The 24,480-nt window shown below is 43.1% G+C and overlaps 1 protein-coding gene across 5 annotated transcripts in view; it reads right to left on the bottom strand.

Annotated features, from left to right (window-relative positions):
- GRIK5 (glutamate ionotropic receptor kainate type subunit 5) overlaps positions 1 to 24,480 on the bottom strand; it is a 359,271-nt gene that overhangs the window by 24,513 nt on the left and 310,278 nt on the right. For 4 of the 5 annotated variants that reach the window (XM_033914745.1, XM_033914744.1, XM_033914747.1 and 1 more), the window contains 8 exons: positions 9,244 to 9,348; positions 5,991 to 6,098; positions 5,656 to 5,859; positions 4,346 to 4,459; positions 2,382 to 2,491; positions 2,006 to 2,179; positions 1,763 to 1,928; positions 1,043 to 1,268 (listed from right to left, as the gene is read on the bottom strand). In XM_033914745.1, coding sequence (XP_033770636.1) covers positions 1,043 to 1,268; positions 1,763 to 1,928; positions 2,006 to 2,179; positions 2,382 to 2,491; positions 4,346 to 4,459; positions 5,656 to 5,859; positions 5,991 to 6,098; positions 9,244 to 9,348 — 1,207 coding nt within the window. The remainder of the gene's footprint in view (positions 1 to 1,042; positions 1,269 to 1,762; positions 1,929 to 2,005; positions 2,180 to 2,381; positions 2,492 to 4,345; positions 4,460 to 5,655; positions 5,860 to 5,990; positions 6,099 to 9,243; positions 9,349 to 24,480) is intronic. The other variant, XM_033914746.1, reaches the window with a different exon arrangement.

The raw sequence follows: 24,480 nt of genomic DNA, 5'->3' as shown, positions 1-24,480 counted from the left end.
TCTACCAGGTTCCAACTTACAGGCTGGATTGTACTGGAAAGTTCATAAACAGATCAGCAGGTATTTTTGTTATTCCCCTTATGCTGCTGATATCACAGATCTGCTGCAGAAGCAGGAAAGTGCAGGGTATCTCTGTAAAGTGTTGGGCCTCTGGGAACATTTGGGTCTACTTTCTGCATTCCATTAAAACACCTAACTATGTCCTTTTAGGTGTACATTCAAGAAAGATCACCTACAATTAAGTGCCCCAATAAAACGCACTAAATGTGAATTCTAGAAAGGAAATTACATGCATAATTGCTGTTGCAGAATACTGGTATAAATATGGGTGCCTACCTAATGTCAATTTAGACTCCTTACCTGCCCAGGCCCTTCCCCCCTAGAAGTTGTACATGATTGATCTTGTGTACACATGTAACTTCTAATTGGTGCCACTGAACCCTATTTATGGCCTATTATTGCTCAATAACACCAATTAGCTCCTCATTATTAATGTAATTAGTGCACACAACTGTCCTTATTCTGTAACTTGCTTATGCTAATTTGCATACTAAGTGTAATTTGGGGCACCCAACTTTATAGAATCTGGGGGTTAATGTGCCACATTTGTGATTTTCCATCTCTCTTCTCCCTTCTTCTGACCCTGCCCATCCCCCTACTATACTGACATTGAATAAAGCAAAATGATAGACTTATGCTGTAACCTTCTGTTTCTCCAGCACCAATCTATCTTGCTTTGACTATTGCAATCTTCTGTGGTACTAAGCAAGGAGAATAAGAACATAAGAATAGCCTTACTGGGTCAGACCAATGGTCCATCTAGTCCAGTATCCCATCTTCATGGACACCAATCCAAGTCACAAGTACCTGGCAAAAACTCAAATAGTAGCAGCATTCCATGCCACCGATCCAGGGCAAGCATTAGCTTCTCCCATGTCTGTCTCAACAGCAGACTAAAATTCATCAATAGGAGAATGGTAAGAGTACCTCTGTAAGAACCTCTTCCTGCCAAACACAAATGACTGTGCCATGTCTTACTCACCCAAGGGCATGCCAATTCCATATCCCTTGGTGTCCAGTAAACCTCCGATCTGTGTCAGGTTGCAGTTGAGTCGCCGATGATACTCATTCATGGTAGACTCCAGAAGGAAGGCGTACTTAGAGTTCACAACACGTGCAATTCCTTCTTCCGTGCTCTTCACAAAGACACTGGGCTGCTTGGAATGCATGTAATTCCACATCCGCTGGTAGGTCTGGTACCGGGAGTTCTGTGGGCAAAGACAGGGAGAGTGTATGAAAAGGGAAGAATGGTGGATATAAAGATATCATAACTACCTCCAGACAGCAACCAATGAATATACAACATGAGGCTTGCAGCTTGCCAGGATTGATGTACACTGAGAGAACTGACACCTGGAGGAGGCTCATGGTACATATCGAACCTAACTCTCAAGAGATGCCACACTGAAATCCAATCTCAAAGGTCATGGTGATTCTCTTCCATAGAGCTCCTATATGAGAGGCCATAGTGGGTCCCCTCTTGGAACATCCACCTGCAGAAAGGTCATCAGGTATCTCTCCCATAGACCTCTTACCTGGTAGACAGCTATAGTAGGTACTCTCATGGACTTCTCACCTGTAAAAAGATCACAGTGGATATCTCCCAAGGAGTTCCTAACTTATGGAAAGTTATAGTGAATTCCCTCAGGGACTTCCCACTTGCAAAAAAAATCACAGTGGATCTCTCCCATGGAGATCCTACCTGAAAGAAGGTCATAGTGGATCCTCCATGGATGGTACCATACTCAATATTCGTTTGGTCAGCCAGATCATCAGCAGACTCAATAGGAACTTCCATTCTCTGGACTGTGAGAAAAGCTGCCAGGTTTGCCGTGTAGGATGATATGATTATCAGCGTGAAGGCCCACCTGATATAGGAAAAACAGCAGAGTCATACAGAGGTCAAGTAGAGGTGAGAATAGGGTCAAGGAGGAACTGCACATACCAAACTCCGCTGACACAGCGAGTGGAGAGGGCCCGGGGCATGATCTCTGAGCCCTGCTGCATAAACCCCCCCACAGGAAACCAGAGGCTGTTGCCCAGCGTATACTGATTCTCCAAGACGTGGTGACGCTCCCTCAGGCAGGGGTGAGGGTTGTACCATTCATAGGGGCTCAGCCTGAGCAGGTAAGAAAAAGAAGAGAGGTTAAAATCTTCAAAACAGTCACACAAATAGCTCTCTCTCTCTCTCTCTCTCTCTCTGCTTGTCTTTACTCTTTCTCTCCTAATCCTACTATTCTCCCAAAGAGATAGACATTGAAATAAGAAAGACAGAGACATACTAGAAAGACAAAGTCAGGGATGACTAGACAGAGCTTTACCTGGCTGCCAGGAATAGGACACAGCTAACAGCAAGGTATGCCAGCAGCATAAAGAGCCACACCGCTGGAGAAAAGGGATCTAGGAAGGAGAAGTATCCAGGCTTCCGGCCCTGGAGAGAGAGCAAAGACACATATCATCCTACAAGATATACAGAGACACACGCAAAGAACCAGGACTGATAGTGAAGCAGAAGATAAAGTGTTGCACCTAACTTACAGAGAGTCAGCAGCAGAATTGAGCCACAGGGGGATAAAGTGATTCTGTTAGAGCCAAGGATAAGAACTGAGGCACAGGAAGATAACATGATTCTGTTGGAGCTGGGGAATAGAAATGAGGCACAAGGAGATTCCATGGAAGGCAGATATTAGAACTAAGGAACAAGGGGATAAAAGGATTAGAACTGAGGTGCAGGGGGATAAAATGATTCTGTTAGAGCCATGGATTAGAACTCAGACATAGGTGGATAAAGTGATTCTGTTAGAGTCAGGGATTAGAACTGAGGAACAGGGGGATAAAATGATTCCATGAGAGCCGGAGATCAGAACTGAGGCACAGGGGGATAAAGGGATTCTCTTAGAGCTGGGGATTAGAACTGAGGTGCAAGGGGATAAAGCGATTTCATGGGAGCTGTAGATTAGAACAGAGGCATTGGGGAGCCAGAGATTAGGACTGAAGTGTAGAGGGTTAAAATGATCCTCTTAGAGCCAGGGATTAGAATTGAGGCACAGGGGGATGATGGGATTCTGTTGGAGCTGGGGATTAGCATATGGTGGGGAAGAGAGGATAAAGTGATTCCATTACAATTACCTACAGTCAGTGAAAAACACACTATGCCTTCCTTTGTAATTCTTTCCTTTATACAATTTTATATGTTATTTAAGAGCCAAGTTACACCCAGAAAAGGGCCACCCTAGAGTAGGATGCATGTAGTAGGTGCACCTTGTGTGTTATGCGATGCCTTTAACTAATACTTATGTGCACACGTGCATTATATAAGGAAGCAAGTATTACAGTGCATAGCTGCAAGGGGCATGCAATGCATGGCGCACTTAGCTGTGTCAACTTCTGGCAGCCATAGAACTGGCATAAGTGGGAGCAACTCATTGTCAATGCTGACTTACACTAGTATTCTGTACAGAATCTTGGTGTCAAGATGCCGTAATGGAATTGGAGCTCAGTGTGCGGCAATGAGGCATGTAACTAGAAGTGCCAAGTTATAGAATTGCCCCCAAAGAGACAGATTCAGCAAATAATGCCCCCAGTTAGGTGCCATAAAAATCTGCACTAGGCGCCAAATCTATAAAGAACACTTAGCGCTAAGCAAACATTTTAGAACAGCGCAAAGTTTGGATTTTCACACCCAAATAGGGGCCCAAGGACTTACGTCTGCCACTAATGGTAAGCAATATACTGAGTGAAAATATAGTATGTAAATTCTGTATACACAGTCAAAAAGATTGAATGTAAAAGATACGTAAATATATTATAACATCACTACAGAAGCTCTGTATTGTAACACCATTACAGAAGCTCGAGAATTGTAACACCAGAAGCTCATGTAAACTGCTCTGAATTGACTCCCCAGTCATTAGCAGCGGTATAGAAGCTTTCAATAAACATAAACTGGTGTAAATCCTCACTCCTAACTGAGGTCAGTTGGAAGCGCAAATCCAAGTATGCTATAATTTCTGTGAATGCCCCTGATGCGCTCATGCCCTTCCCATGGCCACAAGTTGCACATGAGAAAATTAAGGTGCTCAGTGTTATATAATAATGCATAGACATGAGTGAGTCTTAATTATTGCCAATTAACATCAATAATTGATGTTAATGACTCATTAACTAATTATTTTACAAGTGGATCTATAGGCAATCTTTATAGAGTCCAAGGGAAAGCATTTTAACATGAATGCGTGCTCTGCTTGGAGACATTTGGTATCATGCAACAGCTGGAATTGCATACCATGTGAACACGGTACAAGATGCTTATCCCAAGGGTCATGAATGGTTTGGAGAAGTCAATCACTTTCTCCCGTTCTGCAGTGATGGTGAAAGCTGCCACGGCTAGATCCGCTTTCTGAAAGGGAAGACGCAGAACTGATCATCTCACATCAGGCATGAAACCATCACTCCCAATACAAATCATATGTAGTCAACTCTTCTCCTCTACCTATTCAATTTAAAGCAGGCTTAAGAATATAGATTTTGAACAAGCCTATAATTTTGTTCAGATATAATGGATGTTGCCACGTCATTGGTGGGGCAACTGGGTTTCTCTACCCTTCAGAGAAAACATTTCTAATGTTTTGTTAGCCTTTATTTAGTTATTCAGGGCTCCTTTTACTACAGTACAATGAAATCTGGGCTTAATGCAATCTAACGTGGGACTTTCCCACATGCTAAACCCAGATGTAACAAGGCACTCTTATAGGACACATTCCACTTTTTGATTTTCAAGTCACGAACTACGGTTTGTATTAGCATGTGGTATATGTACAAGGGGCTGCTGAAAAGTTCTCAGCCCAGCTAACAAAGTTGGGGCAGTCTCCATCGAGGGCAATACATTTAGTTCAGCGATTTTCCACTTTTTTCATTCCATATTTTTCTGACGGAAAGAAAAAAGTGGAAAATCACTGGGCTAAATGTATAGCCCTCGATGGAGACTGCCCCAACTTTGTTAGTTGGACTGAGAACTTTTCTGCATCCCCCTCATATAAAGTTAATACGGGAGCCCTTACTACCTCCTGTTCAAGAGGTAAATGATCTCATTTTAACTCTGCAATATTTTGCCAGTTAGCATGCACTAACATGAATATGTTAGCTGGTTAATGCTTCCACACCCATTCTCCATGTATGGCACCACCTTCCAAAATATATCTTTTTTTTAAATAACTAGCATACCAGTTAGCATGCACAAACAGGCAAAACATGGTTAGCCATAGCCTGTTTTTCCCATACTAAGCATGCACTCTTAACACCCTTTAGTAAAAGGGCCTTTAATGAGGTGATACTGTGCTAAAGAGAAACTATTTTATTTGTATACTGCCCCTGCTGTTTTTGAACATGAAAGGCAGTTAATCAAATCAAATAAAGATGAACTCTAAACTGAGTCCCATCCCTATCCAACGTCGAAGCAATATTCATTCAATAAGTCATTCAGAGCTGTGACATCACAGTTTCCAAACCCAATGCAAACCTGTTTCCACTGTATGACCTACAGAATGAGTCCCTCTTCCCATCCTATTACTGCCAATTCCCAAAGATGTACTATACCCTGTTCATAAGCTCTCCGACCATTCCAGTCCATGAGCCATTGGTCTCCGGAGCCCCATACAGGCCATCATCCACCAACTTGATCCGGTACTGGAATTTGAGAATGTCTGCGAGCTCCTTCAGCATCTCCACACAGAAACCCTCATATTGCTCATTGCCCTTGTGCTCCTGGAAGTTTGCTCTGCGCATCACGTATGGGTTCTCCTACATCAGAATTGACAACAGTGACCATCAGCAGCCAGAGATATCCATGGTAATAGCTATATCTATGGTTTATGCAGTGAGAGGGGTGACCATGTTTGCAATATTGAAGATGACGAATCCACAGGACTCACCAGGATGGTGGTGACAATAAGGGTTTTGTTCTCCAAGGACTCTGAATTGCTGATATCCAGAGTGGTGGCATTCATGGCCAAGGTCCTGTTGGAGTACCAGATGCCTATCTGCAGGAAAAGCAAAATGATAATAGTCTGACAAGTTCCTTATGGTTGAATCAACAAGACTAGTTAGATAAATAATAATAATAACTTAATTTTTGTATACCACCACACCACTATAATTCTAGGCGGTTTACAAAAGAGACAACTGAACAACCAGTGAAAATACTAGCAATAGGGAAATACAAGCAATAGAAAAAACAAAGAAGTATCACGTGACAAATTTATCAAAAAAAATAAGTCTTTACTAATTTTCTAAAAGAGTTATAGGACAAAGCTTGTGAAATAGTTTCACTCAACCAGGCATTCATTTTGCCTGATTGAAATGAAAGTGTTCTGTCCAAAAATCTCTTGTAACAGCAAGATTTTATTGTTGGATAGGCAAATAAGCAAAAGCTGCGACTAGACTTGATGGTATGAGGCAACTCAAAGTGAGAGGAAAGGTAAATTGGATCCAAGCCAGTTAGCGATTTGAAGCAGATGCAAGCAAATTTAAACAAAACTCTTGCCTCCATCGGAATGTGGCGGACAGAAATCTCCTAGCAACTTATCCACAGGAGATTCAGACTTACTTTTTTCAGCCTGAGGACCAAAGCTGTGAGGACAGTGAGGTGAGGTTATAGTATTGGATGGGACTCAATAAGTGTAATACTCTTGAGGATGTAGTACTGGGCGGGGCTCAGCTTGGGGACAGTAAATGTAGGTCACAGTACTGTCAGTGTGGGGATTCAGAGTATGTACTAATTTCTGTTTCAGGACCAGAACCAGCAACCTGCTTGTCTAGAAACAACAGCTCCACCAATCAGCCAAAAAGAGGTGCTGCTATTAGGTAAGCTGCAATATCTGTCCTAGAGAGTTGCATGGTGGCAGAAATTTCACCCATCTCTGCCCATCCCCAATGGAATCTAACCAATACCCACCCATACATGCTAAGATCCATTCCATCCCCACCCATCTCTACAATTAATCTCCTCCATCCTCACCCATACCTGCAGGCTCCCACCCCCAACAGCCTCCTATGTTTTTTTGGATGATATTCACTATTCAACCAATGAGTGTTCCGAGCCTGTCTGGATGTTCCAGCTGCATGTCTGAGTATTCCAAGCCTCATCATGGTGCTCTGTGCATTCCAAACTTCATTCTGTTGCTCCAGTTGCCTTTTTTCGTGCATTCTAAGCCTTATTCTGAAGACATCGTCAGTAACACGCCAGAGTGAATTCCCCGACGGACAAGGCCAAGCAGCCTGTTTAGAATGCTGCTGGCCCGACACTGCTTTAGATCAAGGAAGGGCTTGCTCGCAGTCGGCAGGGAGGAAAGAATGGAGGGTCAGCAGGTGGTTCGGCTGCATGGTGGGGGTGGATTGAACAGTTGCTGCCGGCGAATCCCAGGACTAGGGCTTATTTTTGGGGTAAGGCTTATATTAAGACCTACCCCAAAAATGAAGCTAGGGCTTATTTTCGGGGTAGGTCTTATTTTCAGGGAAACACGGTATGATTTGGATTATTCTTCCCGATGTGCATCACTTTGCATTTGTCCGTATTAAATTTCTTCTGCCATCTGGATACCCATTTGGATCCAATTTCCTAAGGTCTTTCTGCAATTTTTCATAGTCCTCATGTATGTTGACAACTCTGAATAGTTTCGTGTCATCTGCAAATTTAATCACCTCACTTATTCCTATTTCCAGATCATTTATAAATATGTTAAATAGCACTGATCCCAGTACAGATCCCTCCACTCCACTATTTATCGTCCTCCATTGAGAAATATGTCCTTTTTACCCTACCTTCTGTTTTCTGTTCAATAACCAATTGCTAATCCACAACTGAACATTGCCTCCTATCCCATGACTTTCATTTTCTTAGGAGTCTCTCATGAGGAACTTTGTCAAAAGCTGTCTGACAATCTAGATACACTACGACATCAATCAACTCACCTTCATCCACATGTTTATTCACACCTTCAAGAAGTCAAGCAAATTGGTGAGCAAGACCTTCCTTGGCTGAACCCATGTTGATTCTGTCCCATTAAACCATGTTCATCTGCGTGTTCCATAATTTTATTTTTTATTATTGTTGAATCATCCAAAATTCAGCGGTTCGACTGATTTTTGGGTTGAGAAAATGGGAACACATCAGTCCCTACTATCAAAAACTTCACTGGCTGCCCTTGGAAGCACGAGTTTTCTTTAAATTTTTTTGCCTTTGCTATAAATCGATTTTTGGCCTGGCCCCTATGTATCTAGTTTCTCAATTTAATCTGGACAGTTCCATTAGGTACACACACAGAATTCATTTGTTCTCCTTTCCATCATTAAAGGACTGCCGCTACAAAAGATTCCTGGACAGAACTCTTGCCTCCCAGGCAGGTAAATGGAACGACTGGCTGGCTAACATCATCAACCACTCCTCATCTTACCTCAATTTTAGAAAATCAATAAAAACGAATTTGTTTAACTGATTGTAACCTATAAATCTAGTGCATCTCTCCTCCCAATCTGTACCTTATTTTCGATGACTTTGCATTGTAACTTCTTCGACATTGTATTGTAACTGATTGTCCAGCGCCTCTTGTTGTAAACCGCCTCAAACTATCATGGCTTTGGCGGTTTATAAAAATAAAATAAAATGATTATTATTATTATTATTTTGCCTGGCACTGAAGTCAGGCTTACCGGGCTGTAATTTCCCAGATCTCCCCGGAAACCCTTTTTAAAAATTAGCGTAACATTTGCCACCCTCCAATCTTCAGATACAATGGATGATTTTAGTGACTAAGAGCAGATCAGCAATTTCATGTTTGAGTTCTTTCAGTACCCACGGAACCCTGTGATAATTTCTTCCATACCCATAGGACTCCCATGATCTCTATCACTGCATTCTCTAATCTGTTGTCTCCTCAGCTGCATTTGCTACAGTTTACCACCAAAGAGGGTTCATTACATGAGGCAGCATCAGGGAGTATTTATTTTTGATTTACTTAAACCTACCTCCCCACAGTTCTAGGCGAGGCACAAAATAAACATGTATAACAAAATCATCACATAAAACACACAAAAACAGAACATAAACTAGTCTTAAAACATGAATAATGAAACAAAATACAAATCATATATAATAACCCCAAAAATGCATAACATTGACTCATTTACCTCTCTGTGGCCTTTTCCAGCTTTCTCTAGGATTTTTAGGGTGTAGTTTGTTCGCTGGCCCTTGCTGTTGAATTCCACCCGGCCTGTGAGCCCGTCATACTCTACCTGACGATGGGGGGTGATGGGAAAGGAAGGGCAAGATAAGAATGTGGCATGATAATGAGGGGCAGAAAGAGGTTGGATTGAACAAAGTGAAGAGAGAAACAAGGTAAGAAGCATCTACTTTCAACAGAGCTTTCTTAAAATTGTGAATAAATTTATGCAGTCACAGTTATTCTCTGTCATTACCCCTCGGAAAAAGGGGCTATGGTACTCTGAGTCTCTGACTAGTTACAAAGAAGCGGCATCTTATTTATTTAATTTTCTATACTGTTCTCCCAAAGGAGCTCAGACCAGTTTACATGAATTTATTCAGGTACTCAAGCATTTTCCCTTTCTGTTCTGGTGGACTCACAATCTATCTAATGTACCTGGGATTAAATGACTTGATACCCAAAAAAAATCTTCTATACAGGAATGAGAAAGAAAATCAAATCCAACTCTTATAACTTTCTCACTTATATTCAAGCAATGATTTCCTTATGCCACAATTTCATTGAAAGTTTCATGCACATCACATCTGAATGAGGGGAGAGCCTCAGAACCCCGTGCGTAATAATGTCAATTACTGCACTAGAAAGGTAAAAGATCTTCACCGGCTCTTGACCTCCTTCCTACCTACAGCAGACACAGTAAATGTTTCAAAATGGTGTCAAAAAAGTCAAAACTACTTAGTTTGTAGGTAGAATGTTCAATGGTAGGACTGGCAGAGACAAAACACATTTTCAATGCCATTGAACATTCTACCTACAAGCTAAGTAGTTTTGACTTTTTTTTTACACCATTTTGAAACATTTACTGTGTCTGCTGTAGGTAGGAAGGGGGTCAAGAGCCGGTGAAGTTCTTTTCCCTTTCTAGTGCAGTAATTGACATTATTACGCACGGGGTTCTGAGGCTCTCCCCTCATTCAGATGTGATGTGCATGAAACTTTCAATGAAATTGTGGCATAAGTAAATCATTGTTTGAATATAAGTGAGAAAGTTATAGGAGTGGGATTAAGTGACTTACCCAGAGTCAGAAGGAGCAGCATGGGTTTGAACCCATAACCTCAGGATGCAGAGGCTGTAGCTTTAACCACTGTGCCACAATCTCCCTCAATCCATGCAGCTCAGTCTGCTGGAGCCATGGGATGCCATGACTTGTTGCAAATGCCACACCCCCCCTCCAACTTTCATCTGATCTGTCATTGTGCCACTGCATTAGCAATGCTGGCTCTTAAACAGGAAGCATCCTAATCAGTGTTTCCTCTAAGTTGCACATGCACTCCCTCTGTAAGGTTGTCAAGCACACACTATTTTGTGGCAGCGTGCAGGCATCCCAACTCCTGGAGCTGCTGCCTGACAGGAAAAGCAATGCTGGCAGTAGAGCACTCACATCCTGCCCCAGCTTGGAGCCCACCAGCCTGGGTTCCGCACCTCTCCCAATCCACTTCTGCCTACTGTCCAGCATCTCTTCCTCTCTCAATCTCCATCCCCCGGTCTACATTTAAACTTTAAATGGTCAGCGGTCTTCATCATAAAGCGTATGGGGACAAACTTAAAGATCTCAATCTGAATACTTTGGACAAATACTTTGGAAGAAAGGCAAAGGGAGACATGATATTGAAGTTTAAACACCTCCATGGCATAAATGCACAGAAGGAAAGTCTTCCAATTGAACGGAAGTGCAGGAATGAGGGGGTCCAGAGAAGAGCGACTAAACTGATAAAAGGTATGGAAAACTTTTCATACGCTGGCAGATTGAAAATGCTGGGGCTGTTCTCCCTGGAAAAGCGGAGACTTAGAGGAGACATGATAGAAACCTTCAAGATCCTGAAGGGCTTAGAAAAGGTAGACAGGGACAGATTCTTCAGACTGTGGGGAACCACAGGTACTAGGGGTCACTCAAAGAAACTGAAAGGGGACAAGTTTAAAACAAATGCTAGGAAGTTCTTTTTTACCCAGAGGGTGGTGGACACATGGAACGCGCTTCCGGAGGTTGTGATAGGCCAGAACACAGTACAGGGGTTCAAGGAAGGTTTGGATATGTTCCTAAAGGTTAAGGGGATTGAGGGGTACAGATAGAAGTAGAGGTAGGTTATAAAAATGGTCAGGAACTACTTCACAGGTCATGGACCTGATGGGCCACCGCGGGAGCGGACTGCTGGGCGCAATGGACCTCTGGTCTGACCCAGTGGAGGCAACTTCTTATGTTCTTATGACATTGAATGAGGGTGAAAGGGGATAGACTCAGGATTGACTTCTTCCCAGAAAGTGTAGTAAATGTGTAGCGCAACCTCCTGGTGGAGATGAAGACTATATCTGAATTCAAGAAACTTAGGACAAAGTATATAGGATCTCTAAGGGAAAAGGGATAGAGCATGGTATGGAAGGAGGGCAGACAGGATAAGTTATATGGTCTTTATCTGCCTCTATTTTCTCTGTTTCTGTGTTTTGTCTTTAGCACCAGATATCGCTGGCAGTGGCAGGAGTTCACACAGACGTTTAAAGGTAGATGCAAGGGATATAAGAGAGGGAGAGATACTGGACTGTACCCAAGAAGGAAGGGGAGGGATGGAGAGATGACGGACATCAGGAGGGAAGAAAGAGGGACATATGAGGGCTGTACAAAAAGTATCAGGCCTTAATTTTTCTTGCGTAAACAAATAAAGCTAGGGAGGCATGGCTTGGTGCACTTATGTAGGTGATCCTATTGCGCATACTTGAATTTTTTCCGGCCTACAGAAGCTGTCAGACTGCCGATGAGTGAGGAAGTGTATGTGAGCACCATCGAATTTTCGTTTTTGACAAAATGACAGAAAAGGTTAAACAACACTACTGCATTAAATTTTGTGTAAAGCTTGGTGATTCCCAAGTGGAAACAATCCACATGATTCAACAGGCCTTGGGGACGAAGCAATGGGCACCACACAGATAAAGGAGTGGTACAACCACTTCAGAGATGGCTGCACATCAGTGGAGAGTGAAGCACGTTCTGGTAGGCCCTCAACATCCAGAAATGAGATCGTCATTGACCAAGTGAGGACCCTGGTGATGCAGGATCATCGAATCACAATCAGAGAACGTACAGACGAGGTGAACATCAGCATTGGATCCATTCATTCCATTCTGACTGAGGATTTGGGCTTCAGGAGAATTTCAGCAAAGTTCGTGCCAAAGCTGCTAATGATCAAGTAGAAACAACTCCGTTTGGAGATCGCACAGGATATGCTGAAGGCTGTGAACAGTGATTCCAACTTCCTCAGCACAGTGATCAATGGCGATGAGTCCTGGATTTATAGGTAAGACCCAGAAACCAAGTTGATGTCATCACAATGGAAGTATTCATCCCCAAGGCCAAAAAAACAAGGCAGGTCCGCAGCAATGTCAAAGTCATATTGACTGTCTTCTTTGACTCCAGTGGTGTGGTTCATCACGAGTATGCACCACACAGCACAACCATCACAAAGGGGTACTACCAAGAGGTTCTGCATCACCTTCGTAACGCTGTGAGATGCAAATGGCCGGACCTGTGGACAGCAGGCAATTGGCAGCTCCATCACGATAACGCACCTGCCCATTCTTCACATTTGATATGGAGTTTCCTGGGCAAAAACAACACAACTGTGATTCCTCAGGCTCCCTACTCTCCTGACATGGCTCCGTTTGTCTTCTGGCTTTTCCCCAAGTTGAAAATGTCCTTGAAAGGGACCAGATTTCAGTCAAGAGAAGACATCATGCAGAATGCGATGGACTAGTTGCGAGCAATCTCAAAAGAGGTGTTCCAGCACTGCTTCCAAAAGTGACAGAACTGTTGGAAGAAGTGTGTGGCAGCCCAAGAGGAGTACTTTGAAGGAGATTAGTATAAGTTTGTTGTATCTGAATACGAGTATTTTTTATGAATAATGGTCTGATACTTTTTGAACAGCCCTCGTATGTTGGATCACAGGGGGGGCAGGGTGCAAGGGAAGAGAGTGAAAAGTATGTGATGTGGGGGTTGCAACCATGTGAATGTAGAGACATGGAGGTATAAGTGTGCTCTGATTGATGCTTTTTTAGGATATGCAGGGGGAAAATATGAGGAGAATATGTTGACAGGATGGGCATATGGGGGGGTATGTGGGAGTAGTGAGTATGGATGTGTGTGAGGGAAAGATTGTTATTGTAGGGTCTGAATAGTTCAAATAAATATGTTGTTTCAATAAATACATTGTGAAAGGTACTCTGTAATGAATTGCCTTATTGCACAAAATAGTGAGTAGGGCTCACAGAAAAATGTAACCAAAAATTCCCTTAGAGGAAACTATGAAACGCACCTCACAGTCTCCTTCATTCACACACACATACACACTCACAAACATATGTTTGCTCCCACTCTTGCACCCACATTTTTCACACACACAACCTTGCTTCCTATCCATCTCACCCACACAACACCAATTCCCTCTCTCACTCACACAAGCATGCATATGAAATCCACTTTGAAAGTCATTTGAGGAGCAAGTCTGAAAAGTACTGTATTTCTGCTGATGCACCGAAAAGACCTATTCTAATATTGCCCAGGGTATCTGTACTTAAATATATGCACATAGGTCTGTACAGACAAAGAGATCGATGCAGAAAGCCTCAGTAGAACCACAGTTCTACCACAATATTAGCACTGCAAAACTGCATCATGCTAAAGGCAATGAGCATGCAAATTACCACCGCATTAAAATCATGGCAGTAATCCACAGCTCATTGCAAAATGTCACTGGGTGAGTGGTGATTGGCTCAGGCACAGACAGGAAGGGTGATATTTAAAAGCAAAACTGTATAAGCAGCCAGCATCTGCATCGGTAATCTCCTTGAACTGAACCCCTCCCCATCTAAAAACAATATCTCTCCACCTGACATAACCTCCCTTCCCTCTCCCAGCTCATTGAGAAAGGTGAGTGGTATGCTAAGTTTTTAAATAAATATAAACATGGTAACATGGTGAGAAAGGGAGAACTAGAAAGAGTGGATGGAGGGGCTGCTGACTGTATGGGAAATCAGCCTTAGTAAATCAGGCTCAAAATGAGCTGTGGTAAACTTCAGGAGAGATTTTCACCATCCCATACTCTTCAGCTTCAATGGAGATATTGGGGAGGGTGGGGAAAAGTCTTAGTCACTAGCTCCTAAATTTTTGAACTTGCTCCTAAAATTGAAAGAAAAAAAATTTACGATCTGCTTTAAAATAGAGGAAAACAAAACCTTGTAACCCTTTTAAGTCTCTGTGGTTTTAGCTAATTTTCTCATATAGGAAAGAACAAAAATACACATGTAGTAGCCCAAAATCAATGATTACACAGTCGGAAACACAAGTAGCCATCTTCAGCAGGTGCTAATTATGTTGTTGTTACTAGCAGATAAATTTATCAACATCGCTATGTTAGTTAATGATTTTGAACTTATCCAGCTGAGATTTTCAGTCTTGAAGGAAGTTTTTAATAATGCTTTCCACAAAATAGATGTAAATGCTAAAAGAGCATGTACACAGACACAATGTCTATTTTTAAACTCCCATGATGCTTTGTGCATGATATCAGAATGCACAGTGCTGGCAGAAGGATATATGAATATCTGACGCACAACACCCCAAGTTCTATATATGGCGCCGAAGGTGTGCATGCACAGCCAATGTGCACAAACAACTTAATTGATTAATTGGCACTGAGAATTACCAATTAACAGCTGTTAATTGATGCTAATTGGAATCAATTAGACATTACATGCAGAACTTGGTAGGCTCATTGCACAACATGCTATGCACCATGTCCAGTGCGTGAATCTAAAAGGGGGTGTGGCCAAGGGTGGATTGTGGGTATTCTTAAAAGTTAATTTAGGTGCAGGCATTTAGGCCTGGTTTTAGCTTGCCTAAATGAGTGTGCCTAAAAGTTATGAAATGAAATGGCATCAAGCATAAGGTACACACAACTTGTACAGAATCATGCTTAGTGCCATTCTAGTTTGTGACATACATATAGAATCAGCCTCAAAGTACGGAAAAAGAGGGTTGGGAACAGAAATTATTCTGGTGCAGAAACTGGTTAAAGAAATAGTTGAAATCTTGGAAGTGGATGGCTGGAGTGGCCTGCTGATAAAGGAAAAAGACTATGAAGTGGTGAAATACTGTGGTACAGCAATAGACTCCTCTGGGTGGCTGCAAATGACAGAAATGCCTACGTCTCTCTACTCTGAAGGATTATTCTAGCTGCACAGTAACATCAGCAGATGAAGAGAAAAGTTCCAAAACCTGTAAAATACATTTAAAAAAAAAAAATGAGTTCATACTAAAAACAGACTGCTTTTATAGATAGTCCTAGGATTTGTGAAATTAGCACTAAAAGGCATTTATTGCTATGGTATTTGATATTCTGTGAAAAAAATTATATTGACTAGAATTCTTGGAAATATAAACTTGCATTTATCCAGAGAACAACTTTTCATACTTAACAACTTTTGGAACTCACCTTTTCAAATGCAGCCAGTTACTACCAATGCCCGAAAGGACAGAACAATCAGGAATAATGCCAGAATTCAACCAGAGCAGAAGAGGAAGGACTGTGGACTTAGCTCTAGTTCAACATGAATTTGACTCTGGTACAGAAGATATTTTCCTGCCCCCTAAAGAGCCTGATATTCAAAAAGAGCTATGCTCCTAAGTTAGAATTCTAAATTTATACCCTATTTTCAGACAAACCTAAGAGATAGCCCCCGATATTTGGTGCCTGACAATGTCTGGGCACCGGCACTGAATATCTGTGACTACCGGAAAGGGCCCTTGCCACTGGAGCTTTTTGGAATGACCCCAGACCCCCCACCCCCTTGCCATCTTGTTAGGCCCTCTAGACTTACCAGATATTCCTGGTGGTCCACTTAAGTCAATGTGTGGTCAGAGCATAGGCCACTCACATGTGAGCTGCCATGAGAAGTCGTGGCGGCCATGTTCTTTTAATGGCTGTAAGGGCCAGGAGCAAATGACCTTCACGCCTGCCTCCATTGGCCCCACTGAACTACCAGGGACATCAGGAAAGGCCCCAGACCTACTGAGATAGGGCAGTCGGGTAAGTATACATTATTTTGCTCTGAGCTTTGATAGCTCAATTGTAGGTTCCCTTCTATAGACAGTTTAGATCTTAAAAGAACAAACTTTACTTAGCTAGTCTCCATAGGATAATAGCCTTTTATAGTTCTACAGTTTTGTAAGCTTGAACCTGCTGCTAGAGATAGTTTCTGGCAGGCAGAGCAGGGTCTGGCGTAGTCTCCATTAAAAAAGAAAAAGAAAAGCACATTTTAGAACTAGTTAATAATAGAGTATACAACCCTTTCCAATAGTTTTTAAAAGTGAAGTGTTTTACCAGAGGTAGAACCTAAATTAAAATAGTTAGAAGATTTAAATTACTCTAAAACTTATTGCGTTCTGGACTCATGCCCCCCCAGAAATTATGAAAGCGGCACCATTACAATTCAAACTATACCTACAATACCTGGCTCACAACTTAAAAAATGGGAAGTTCCTCTCTAATAACGGTCACATAATAATAACCCCAATTCTAAAAAATCGCAAAGAACCCTCAGCCCTAATAACCAACTACAGACCGGTAGCATCCATTCCGATTATGTAAAAATCATGGAGGGACTATTACATACCCAACTGATGGACTATCTTAATCAGTTCTCTCTTCTACACGAAACCCAATCCGGTTTCAGACCTTTATTCAGTACGGAGACAGTAATTGCAGCTATTTTAGACAACCTGCGCCTACTGTTTAGCAGGGGCCTCAATTCGATATGAGTTCAGCCTTTGACCTGGTAGACCACAGGAAAATGCTACAATGCCTAGACGCCATTGGTATCAAAGACGATGTGCTGAACTGGTTTCGTGGCTTTCTTACATCCCGCACCTATCAGGTACGCTTCAATTATGAGCTTTCCGATACCTGGAGCAATCCATTCGGAGTGCCACAAGGGTCACCATTGTCTTCATTGCTATTTAACGTCTACATGTCCTCACTGAGCTTGCAATTAACTCAGCTGGGGATAAAACTATTCAGTTATGCAGATGACTTCACGATTATAATCCCATTTGCTGACTCTATCTCAGAAACTATTCCCAAAGCTTCAGAAGCCATAAATATGATGGAACAATGGATGACAAACTTCAAGCTCAAACTTAATTTAAAAAAAACAAAATTCTTCATTGCTTCACCACATCCGTTTGACACCAAAACACCTCTATGCATCAATTAACTTAATCACCCCATCTAGCCCACCATAAAGATACTAGGCGTAACTCTAGATCAATGCCTAACCATGAAAGACCAGGCGGACTCCTTAATCAGAAAGGGTTTCTTCACTCTCTGGAAACTCAGATCCATTAAAGCTTATTTCGATACGTCGGAATTCAAAACCCTGGTCCAATCCCTTGTACTAAGTCAACTTGACTACTGTAACATCACCTATTTAGCCATTTCCCAAAAAAATATGCGACCCTAATGCAAAATGCTGCAGTCAGATTAATCTTCGAACTAAAGAAATTCGATCATGTATCACCCTTCTACCGGCAGTTACATTGGCTACCGATGGAAGCACGCATAAAGTTTAAATTTGGCTGTTTCTGCTTTAAAGCGCTAAACGGACTTTCCCCTAAATACATAATTGACCTTTTCTCCTTCTCTGCCAACAGACATAAGAGAAGCTCTCATTCCTACTTCGTTTCCCCCCCCCACCCCCCCAGTTAGAGGTTGCAAACTGAAAAAACACCATGAACACCTTCTTTTACATCAAGCTGCATTGTGGGGTAAGGACCTAGATCAACTGCTTTCGCCCATTACTTATGAGGAATTCAGAAATCGTCTAAAAACTCAACTGTTCCTAAAGTATCTAGACAACTGACCCACTCATCTTCTTTCTCCTCCATAGTGATTCCTCTGTCCTATTAATCTCTTTCTCCTCAACAATGCATTTCCGGTCCTATTAACTCTCCTCTTCCCCCCTCTTAAATTAAATCAATTTGTACCTCGCTTAAACTATTGTAAACCGCAGAGAAATTAATGGTATTGCGGTATATAAGCTGTTATTATTATTATTATTATTAAATTTAGGAGCAGAGCTCAAACTCTCTGTTTAAAACAAACAGAAAGTCAGTTTCTGTCTTGTCATAAGAAACAGAAACCAGTGCTGCTGACCTGAATTAGGTGTTAATTAGTTTCTGTGAGCTTCAAAGGGTCTGTTTGGAGCAGTCCCCTACAAATCATATCTATATAAAGAGAGGAAAAGTCCAAGTTAGCATTCTTTTTGAGAAGAAAAAAAGAGGGAAGAGGACATTGGGCCCAATTCATTAACCTGCCTGATTGTGACTGATCCGTGTCCGATCCATGGCAGGCCGACCAATTCAAGATGGGACAATATTCAAATGGGGGCGATCGGAGGAACGCCCCACCTCCATCCACACGGATCGCTACTGAGCAATCCCAACACATCCGCAGACCATCTTCTTTGCCTGTAGATGGTCTGCGCATGTATTTGCTGTCTGTGCTTTTTAACAAAACTTTTATACTTTACTTGCAAGCCCATGGAAGGGAGGCATAGCAGGAGAGTATAGGGGCTGCAAAGGCAGGAGAGTCGGGGCTGAGCAGGGCGGCAGAAAGGCAGGAGAATCAGGGCCGAGCAGAGCGGCAAAAAGGCAGGAGAATCGGGGATGAGCAGGGCGGCATGAGCAGGAGAATCGGGGCAGAGAGCAGTCGCTTGTTTTTGGATCGGCCAGCCCAGTCGGTGTGCCTGAATTTTGTTAGTGAATCGCATCCTTCCTACTTTGCAGGCCGTTTCCCCTCATTTGCATGCACGGATCAGAATTGGATTGGCACAGAGGTTAGTGAATCGGGTTTTAAGAAAAATGGGTCACATAGGGGTCGCAAACCGATCGGTAGACGATCAGTTTGCTTAGTGAATCTAGCCCATTCTCTTTCTGAGAGGAGAAGAGGAGAAGACATATCTTTGGGTATACATTATTTTGCTCTGAGCTTTGATAGGTTTGGGGAGAAAAGCTTGGGTTTGGGGAGATTCCCTTCTATAGACAGTTTAGATCTTAACAGAACAAACTTTACTTAGCTAATCTCCATAGGATAATAGCATTTTATAGTTCTACAGTTTTGTAAGCTTGAACCTGCTGCTAGAGATAGTTTCTGGCAGGCAGAGCAGGGCCTGGCTTAGTCTCCATTCCCTCCCACCCTCCCCTCTTCCGCCCACCCCTAGCTCATTTCTATACTTATAGCCTTAATTTATTGTCAATTATTCTAATTAGAACAACAGGAGAACTCTTTATGTTTCATTACCTGTAAAGAATCAAACAGTAAATAAGCATACAATATAACCCTAAGACTATAATGGGTGGGAGGGGGGTTTGGGGTGCACAAGGGGGAATGGGAAGATAGAAAGATACTGCACAGGGGGATGGGAGGAAGGGAAGGATAGAAGCTGCAAGAGTTCTGCTGTACAAGGGGAGGGATAGAAGCTGCAAGGGTTCTGCTGCACAAGGGGAGAGATAGAAACTGCAAGGGTTTTGCTGCACAGGGGGATGGGAGGGAGGAAGGGAGGGATAGAAAGATACTGCACAAAGGAATGGGTAAAAGGGGAGGAAAGATGCTGCACATGTGCGTGAGAGAAAGAAAATAGGAAGAATTGGGGTGGATGAAAGGAAGAGAGAGATGATCATTGTACATGAAAAAAAATAAGACCTACCCAAAAATAAGACCTAGAGCCTTTTTTGGGCCCAAAATTAATATAAGACAGTGTCTTATTTTCGGGGAAACACGATAGCTCTTAGAGAACGAGTATATTCCCTTAAGGCTAGAGTAGCAGACTTGGAGGAGCTGAGGGAGACAGAAGTACATAGAGGAGATGTTGTAGAGATGTCCTACCTTGGAGGAGATGTCCTGCCTTGGAGGAGCGAGGTCTCCTAGAAGGAGAACATCACCCTGGTGAAGTAGGAAATAATCCTGTAGCTAGGACCTGCCCACCAGGGGATGCAATATCCTCTCGCACCAAGGATGTATCTCCAGGGGCTTCTGCCCAGGAGGGAAAAGTTAGGACAGCTGTTGTAGTTGGTGATTTGATCATTAGGCATGTAGATAGCTGGATGGCTGGTGGATGTGAGGATTGCCTGGTCACTTGCCTGCCTGGTGCGAAGGTGGTGGTCCTTAGGCGTCACATAGATAGGATTTTAGATAGTGCTGGGGAGGAGCCAGCTGTCTTGGTACATGTAGGTACCAATAGCATAGGAAAATGTGGGAGGGAGGTTCTGAAAGCCATATTTAGGCTCTTAGGTAGATAGCTGAAATCCAGATCCTCCAGGGTAGCATTTTCAGAAATGCTCCCAGATCCACGCGCAGGACCCAAGAGGCAGGTAGAGCTCCGAAGTCTCAATGTGTGGTTGAGATGAGGGTGAACGGATGAGGGATTTAGATTTGTTAGGAAATGAGCAACCTTCTGGGAAAGGGAGAGCTTGTTCCGAAAGGATGGACTCCATCTTAACTGGGAGGGAACCAGGCTGCTGGCTCTAACATTTAAAAAGGAGATCGAGCAGCTTTTAAACTGAGATGTGGAGGAAAGCCGACATTCACCCAGGAGCGTATGGTTTGTTGTGAGGTATCCTTGGAGGATACTATTGAAACAGGATATTTAGGGAGACCCAGTAGAGCGAATCCAATAATGGTGAAAGAAAGCCAGGAGGGTTTAAGAAGAAAGCTGAGTAAAAGACTCAAATTTTCCCTGTCTTCTCAGCAGCCTGTAGTTGCAAGGAAAAAACACAATTTGAAGTATCTTTATACAAATGCTAGAAGCCTAAAAATTAAAATAGGAGAGTTAGAGTATATAGCACTGAATGATGAGGTAGATATAATAAGCATCTTGGAGACCTGGTAGAAGGAGGATAATCAATGGGACACTGTGTTACCTGGGTACAAATTATATAGCAAGGATAGAGTAGATCAAATTGGAGGGGAGGTTGCGCTATATGTTAAAGAGGGAATTGAATCAAATAAAATAAACATTATGCATGGCATAGATAGCAGTGTGGAATCCTTATGGATAGAAATTCCATGTGTGAAGGGAAGGAATATAAAGGTTGGGTTATACTACCATCCCCCGGGAGAAAATGAACAGACAAATGAAGAGATGTTTTCAGAGATTAGGAAAGCTGGAGAATTCGGCAACAGTATAATAATGGGTGATTTTCAATTACCACAATAATAGGAGAGAGCATGTAAAACCATTAGTCTACAAAACTCATACTCTAAAGTAATTAATTATATTGAAACCCCCCCCCCCCCCCCGCATTGAACACATAACACTAATGAACCAGAGAGTATAAAAGGAACATAGCACCACATTCACACATCAAGAAAAAGCAACAAAAATACATAAAAAAGAAAATGAAAGTGGAGAAAAAAACTCAGTTTGGCTTCATGGGTTCAAAAAACTCCACTTTCTCAAATCATATCTTGACAGTCAGTTGTTCTTATACCAGCAATGTCCTTCACTTTTGTCATACAAAAATTTATTGCAGGGCAAGATCAAAATACCACAAAAGGCACAATTCCAGCATAAGTGCAAACTCAGGCAAAGAAAGAGCAGATACTTAGGGCTACATTCACAAAGCATACCGATTGTGTACTGATCAGTTTGCGAGCCCTTAGCGAGCAGATTTCCCTCTGGCCCAATTCACTAAAGTGTTTAGCGATCCCCTCCCGATCTGTGCATGCAAATGAGGGAAATGGCATGCAAATTTGGGAGGGCAGCAATTCATTAGATACTTTAGCTAACACCGATTGGGCTTGCCAATCAGAAAAGAAGCGACTGCTGAAGACCAGTCGCTTCTATCCTGGCCGACTCTCCTGCCCTTTAAAACCATGGGCTCGCAATGCTTTTTAGCAGAGCAAGCCCGTGGTTTTAAATCCACCACCGCCACTGCCATCGGGCCCGACGCTGCCCACCCCATCCCCACAAATATGGCAGGAGGGATGCCAACTCCCTCCTGCCATCACGAAACCGCCATCGGCCCGACCCACCCCTTCCCGTACCTTACTTGGGCTCTTTAAAATTATGGCAGGAGGGTTCTCAGGGATAGGGTTGCCAGATGTCCAGATGTACCCAGACATGTCCTCTTTTCAGAGGACTGTCCGGGTGTTTGAATGAATTTTGCAAACCCAGCACTTTGGGTTTTGCATGGTCCCTACTCTGCCAGAGCTCAGGGCCACACCTGAAGGGCCTCCAAACATGTGCAGATGTGACGAGATGACATCACATGCATAAGCGCATGAGTGTGATGTCATCGCATCGCATCTGCACATGCTTGGAGGCCTTTCAGATGTGGCCCCAAGCTCCAGGAAGAAGTGGAGGTGAGGTTTGTGTAGAGGCAAGGCTGGGACGGAACAGGGGAGGGCTGGGGCTGGAATGGGGAGGGCTAGAGGCAGAATAGGGAGAGGCCACATGTTCTCTTTTTTCCTATCAAAAATATGGTAACCCTAGTCCAGTGGTCTCAAACTCGTGGCTCGGGGGCCACATGCGGCCCGCCAGGTACTATTTTCAGTCCTTCAGTATGTTTATCATAATCACAAAGTAAAATAAAATAGTTTCTTCATCATATGTCTCTTTAGCTATAAATTACAATATTATTATTAAGACTTAGCCAAAAGGAAAGATTTATAAATTATAAAGAGTTTTTACCTCATGCAAAATTCTCATTTCTTTAATAAGATATTAACTATTTTTTCTGAGGCCCTCCAAGTACCTACAGATCCAAAATGTGGCCCTGCAAAGGGTTTGAGTTTGAGACCACTGCCCTAGTCAGAGATGATATTCAGTGGCACTGCCCAGTTTAGTGTCACTGAATATTGTCAGTTAGGCAGCTCAGAGCAATTTAAGTGGCCCGGAGCTTCTCCTACTCGCTTAATTTGCTCTAAATATTGGTGGTGGGGGGGAAAGTTTTTATTTGAAAATTCATCTTAATTTAGGAGCTTAAAAATTATCCATGTGATACTCAGCCGGCAGTGGTCAGCACCGTGTTAGATGCTGACTGTCATGGTTGGAATTAGACCCCAGTATTCAGTGCTTGGTCATATCTTATTCAAGGCCTAGCTGCTAAATATCAGCACAGACCCACATTAGTAGAGTGTGTATGTACCTCTCTCCCCCAATCCCCCTCCCAAACCAGTTCAGATCCTCCTCGTAACCTGAACCAACACCAACTTGAGCCTCCACCCAAACCCTCCCCCAGTTAGAGAAGGCCTCCCCTAAAGGTTCCATGGTAGAAATGGCCGCTGCAACCTTTATCGAGTAGGGATCACTGCTGCCCCCCTTACCTCATTGGACCACCAAGGGGCAAAGTAGGTCCAGGAAGATCCTTCTCTAACTGGGGGGAGGGGGAGCTGGTCCTTGTGCCAGAAGAGGTTGGAATGGGTACAGGGCATGATTAATTCATCGAGGGCCCCTAGGCACACAAGTACACTGGGCCCCCTGCCCCGCCCCACCCCACCATGTGCCCAGGCGGAAACAGGAAGCTGCGTCAGAGGGAAGCTTTGGGCAAGCAACAATTATAGTCCCAACACAATTATAGTTTCAACAAAATTATAGTTCCCGTTGCCTTTCTTACCCGCGTTGCTTACTTGTCTTACTTTCTGTCGATTGGGGGGGGCTGTGTTGCCAATCCGGGGGGGGGGGGGCTGCGTTGCCGATTGATGCTGGAGGGGCCCATCGCCGTTTGGAAAAAACAATGTTGATGCAATCCTTCATCGGGCCCCCCTGACCATTTCGGGCCCTAGGCACATGCCTACTTGGCCTATTGGTTAATCCTGCCCTGAATGGGTAGGAAGAAGGCTGGGCAGGAAACTGTACATTGCAGTGTAATGAGGTTGCCAGCTGATATTCAATACTGGCATCCACATAGCTAACCAGGCAAAGTTAGGACTGCTTTTTAAGTGATCCCACTTGCCCAGTCAGTTAGGTGGGTGCAAGCGCTGAATATTGCTAATACCCACCTAACTCCCAGCTCCATTCCCTTAACGCCTACTCAGGACATGGCCAGTGAGCAACAATATTCAGCAGCACTGTGCGGTTACGTGCCACTGAATATCAGTA

The sequence above is a fragment of the Geotrypetes seraphini genome, chromosome 11, assembly GCF_902459505.1.
Source record: "Geotrypetes seraphini chromosome 11, aGeoSer1.1, whole genome shotgun sequence".
In the NCBI taxonomy this organism is placed as follows: domain Eukaryota; kingdom Metazoa; phylum Chordata; class Amphibia; order Gymnophiona; family Dermophiidae; genus Geotrypetes; species Geotrypetes seraphini.
Note: the sequence above shows the minus strand (reverse complement) of the source record. Positions and strands in the feature narration are given on the sequence as shown.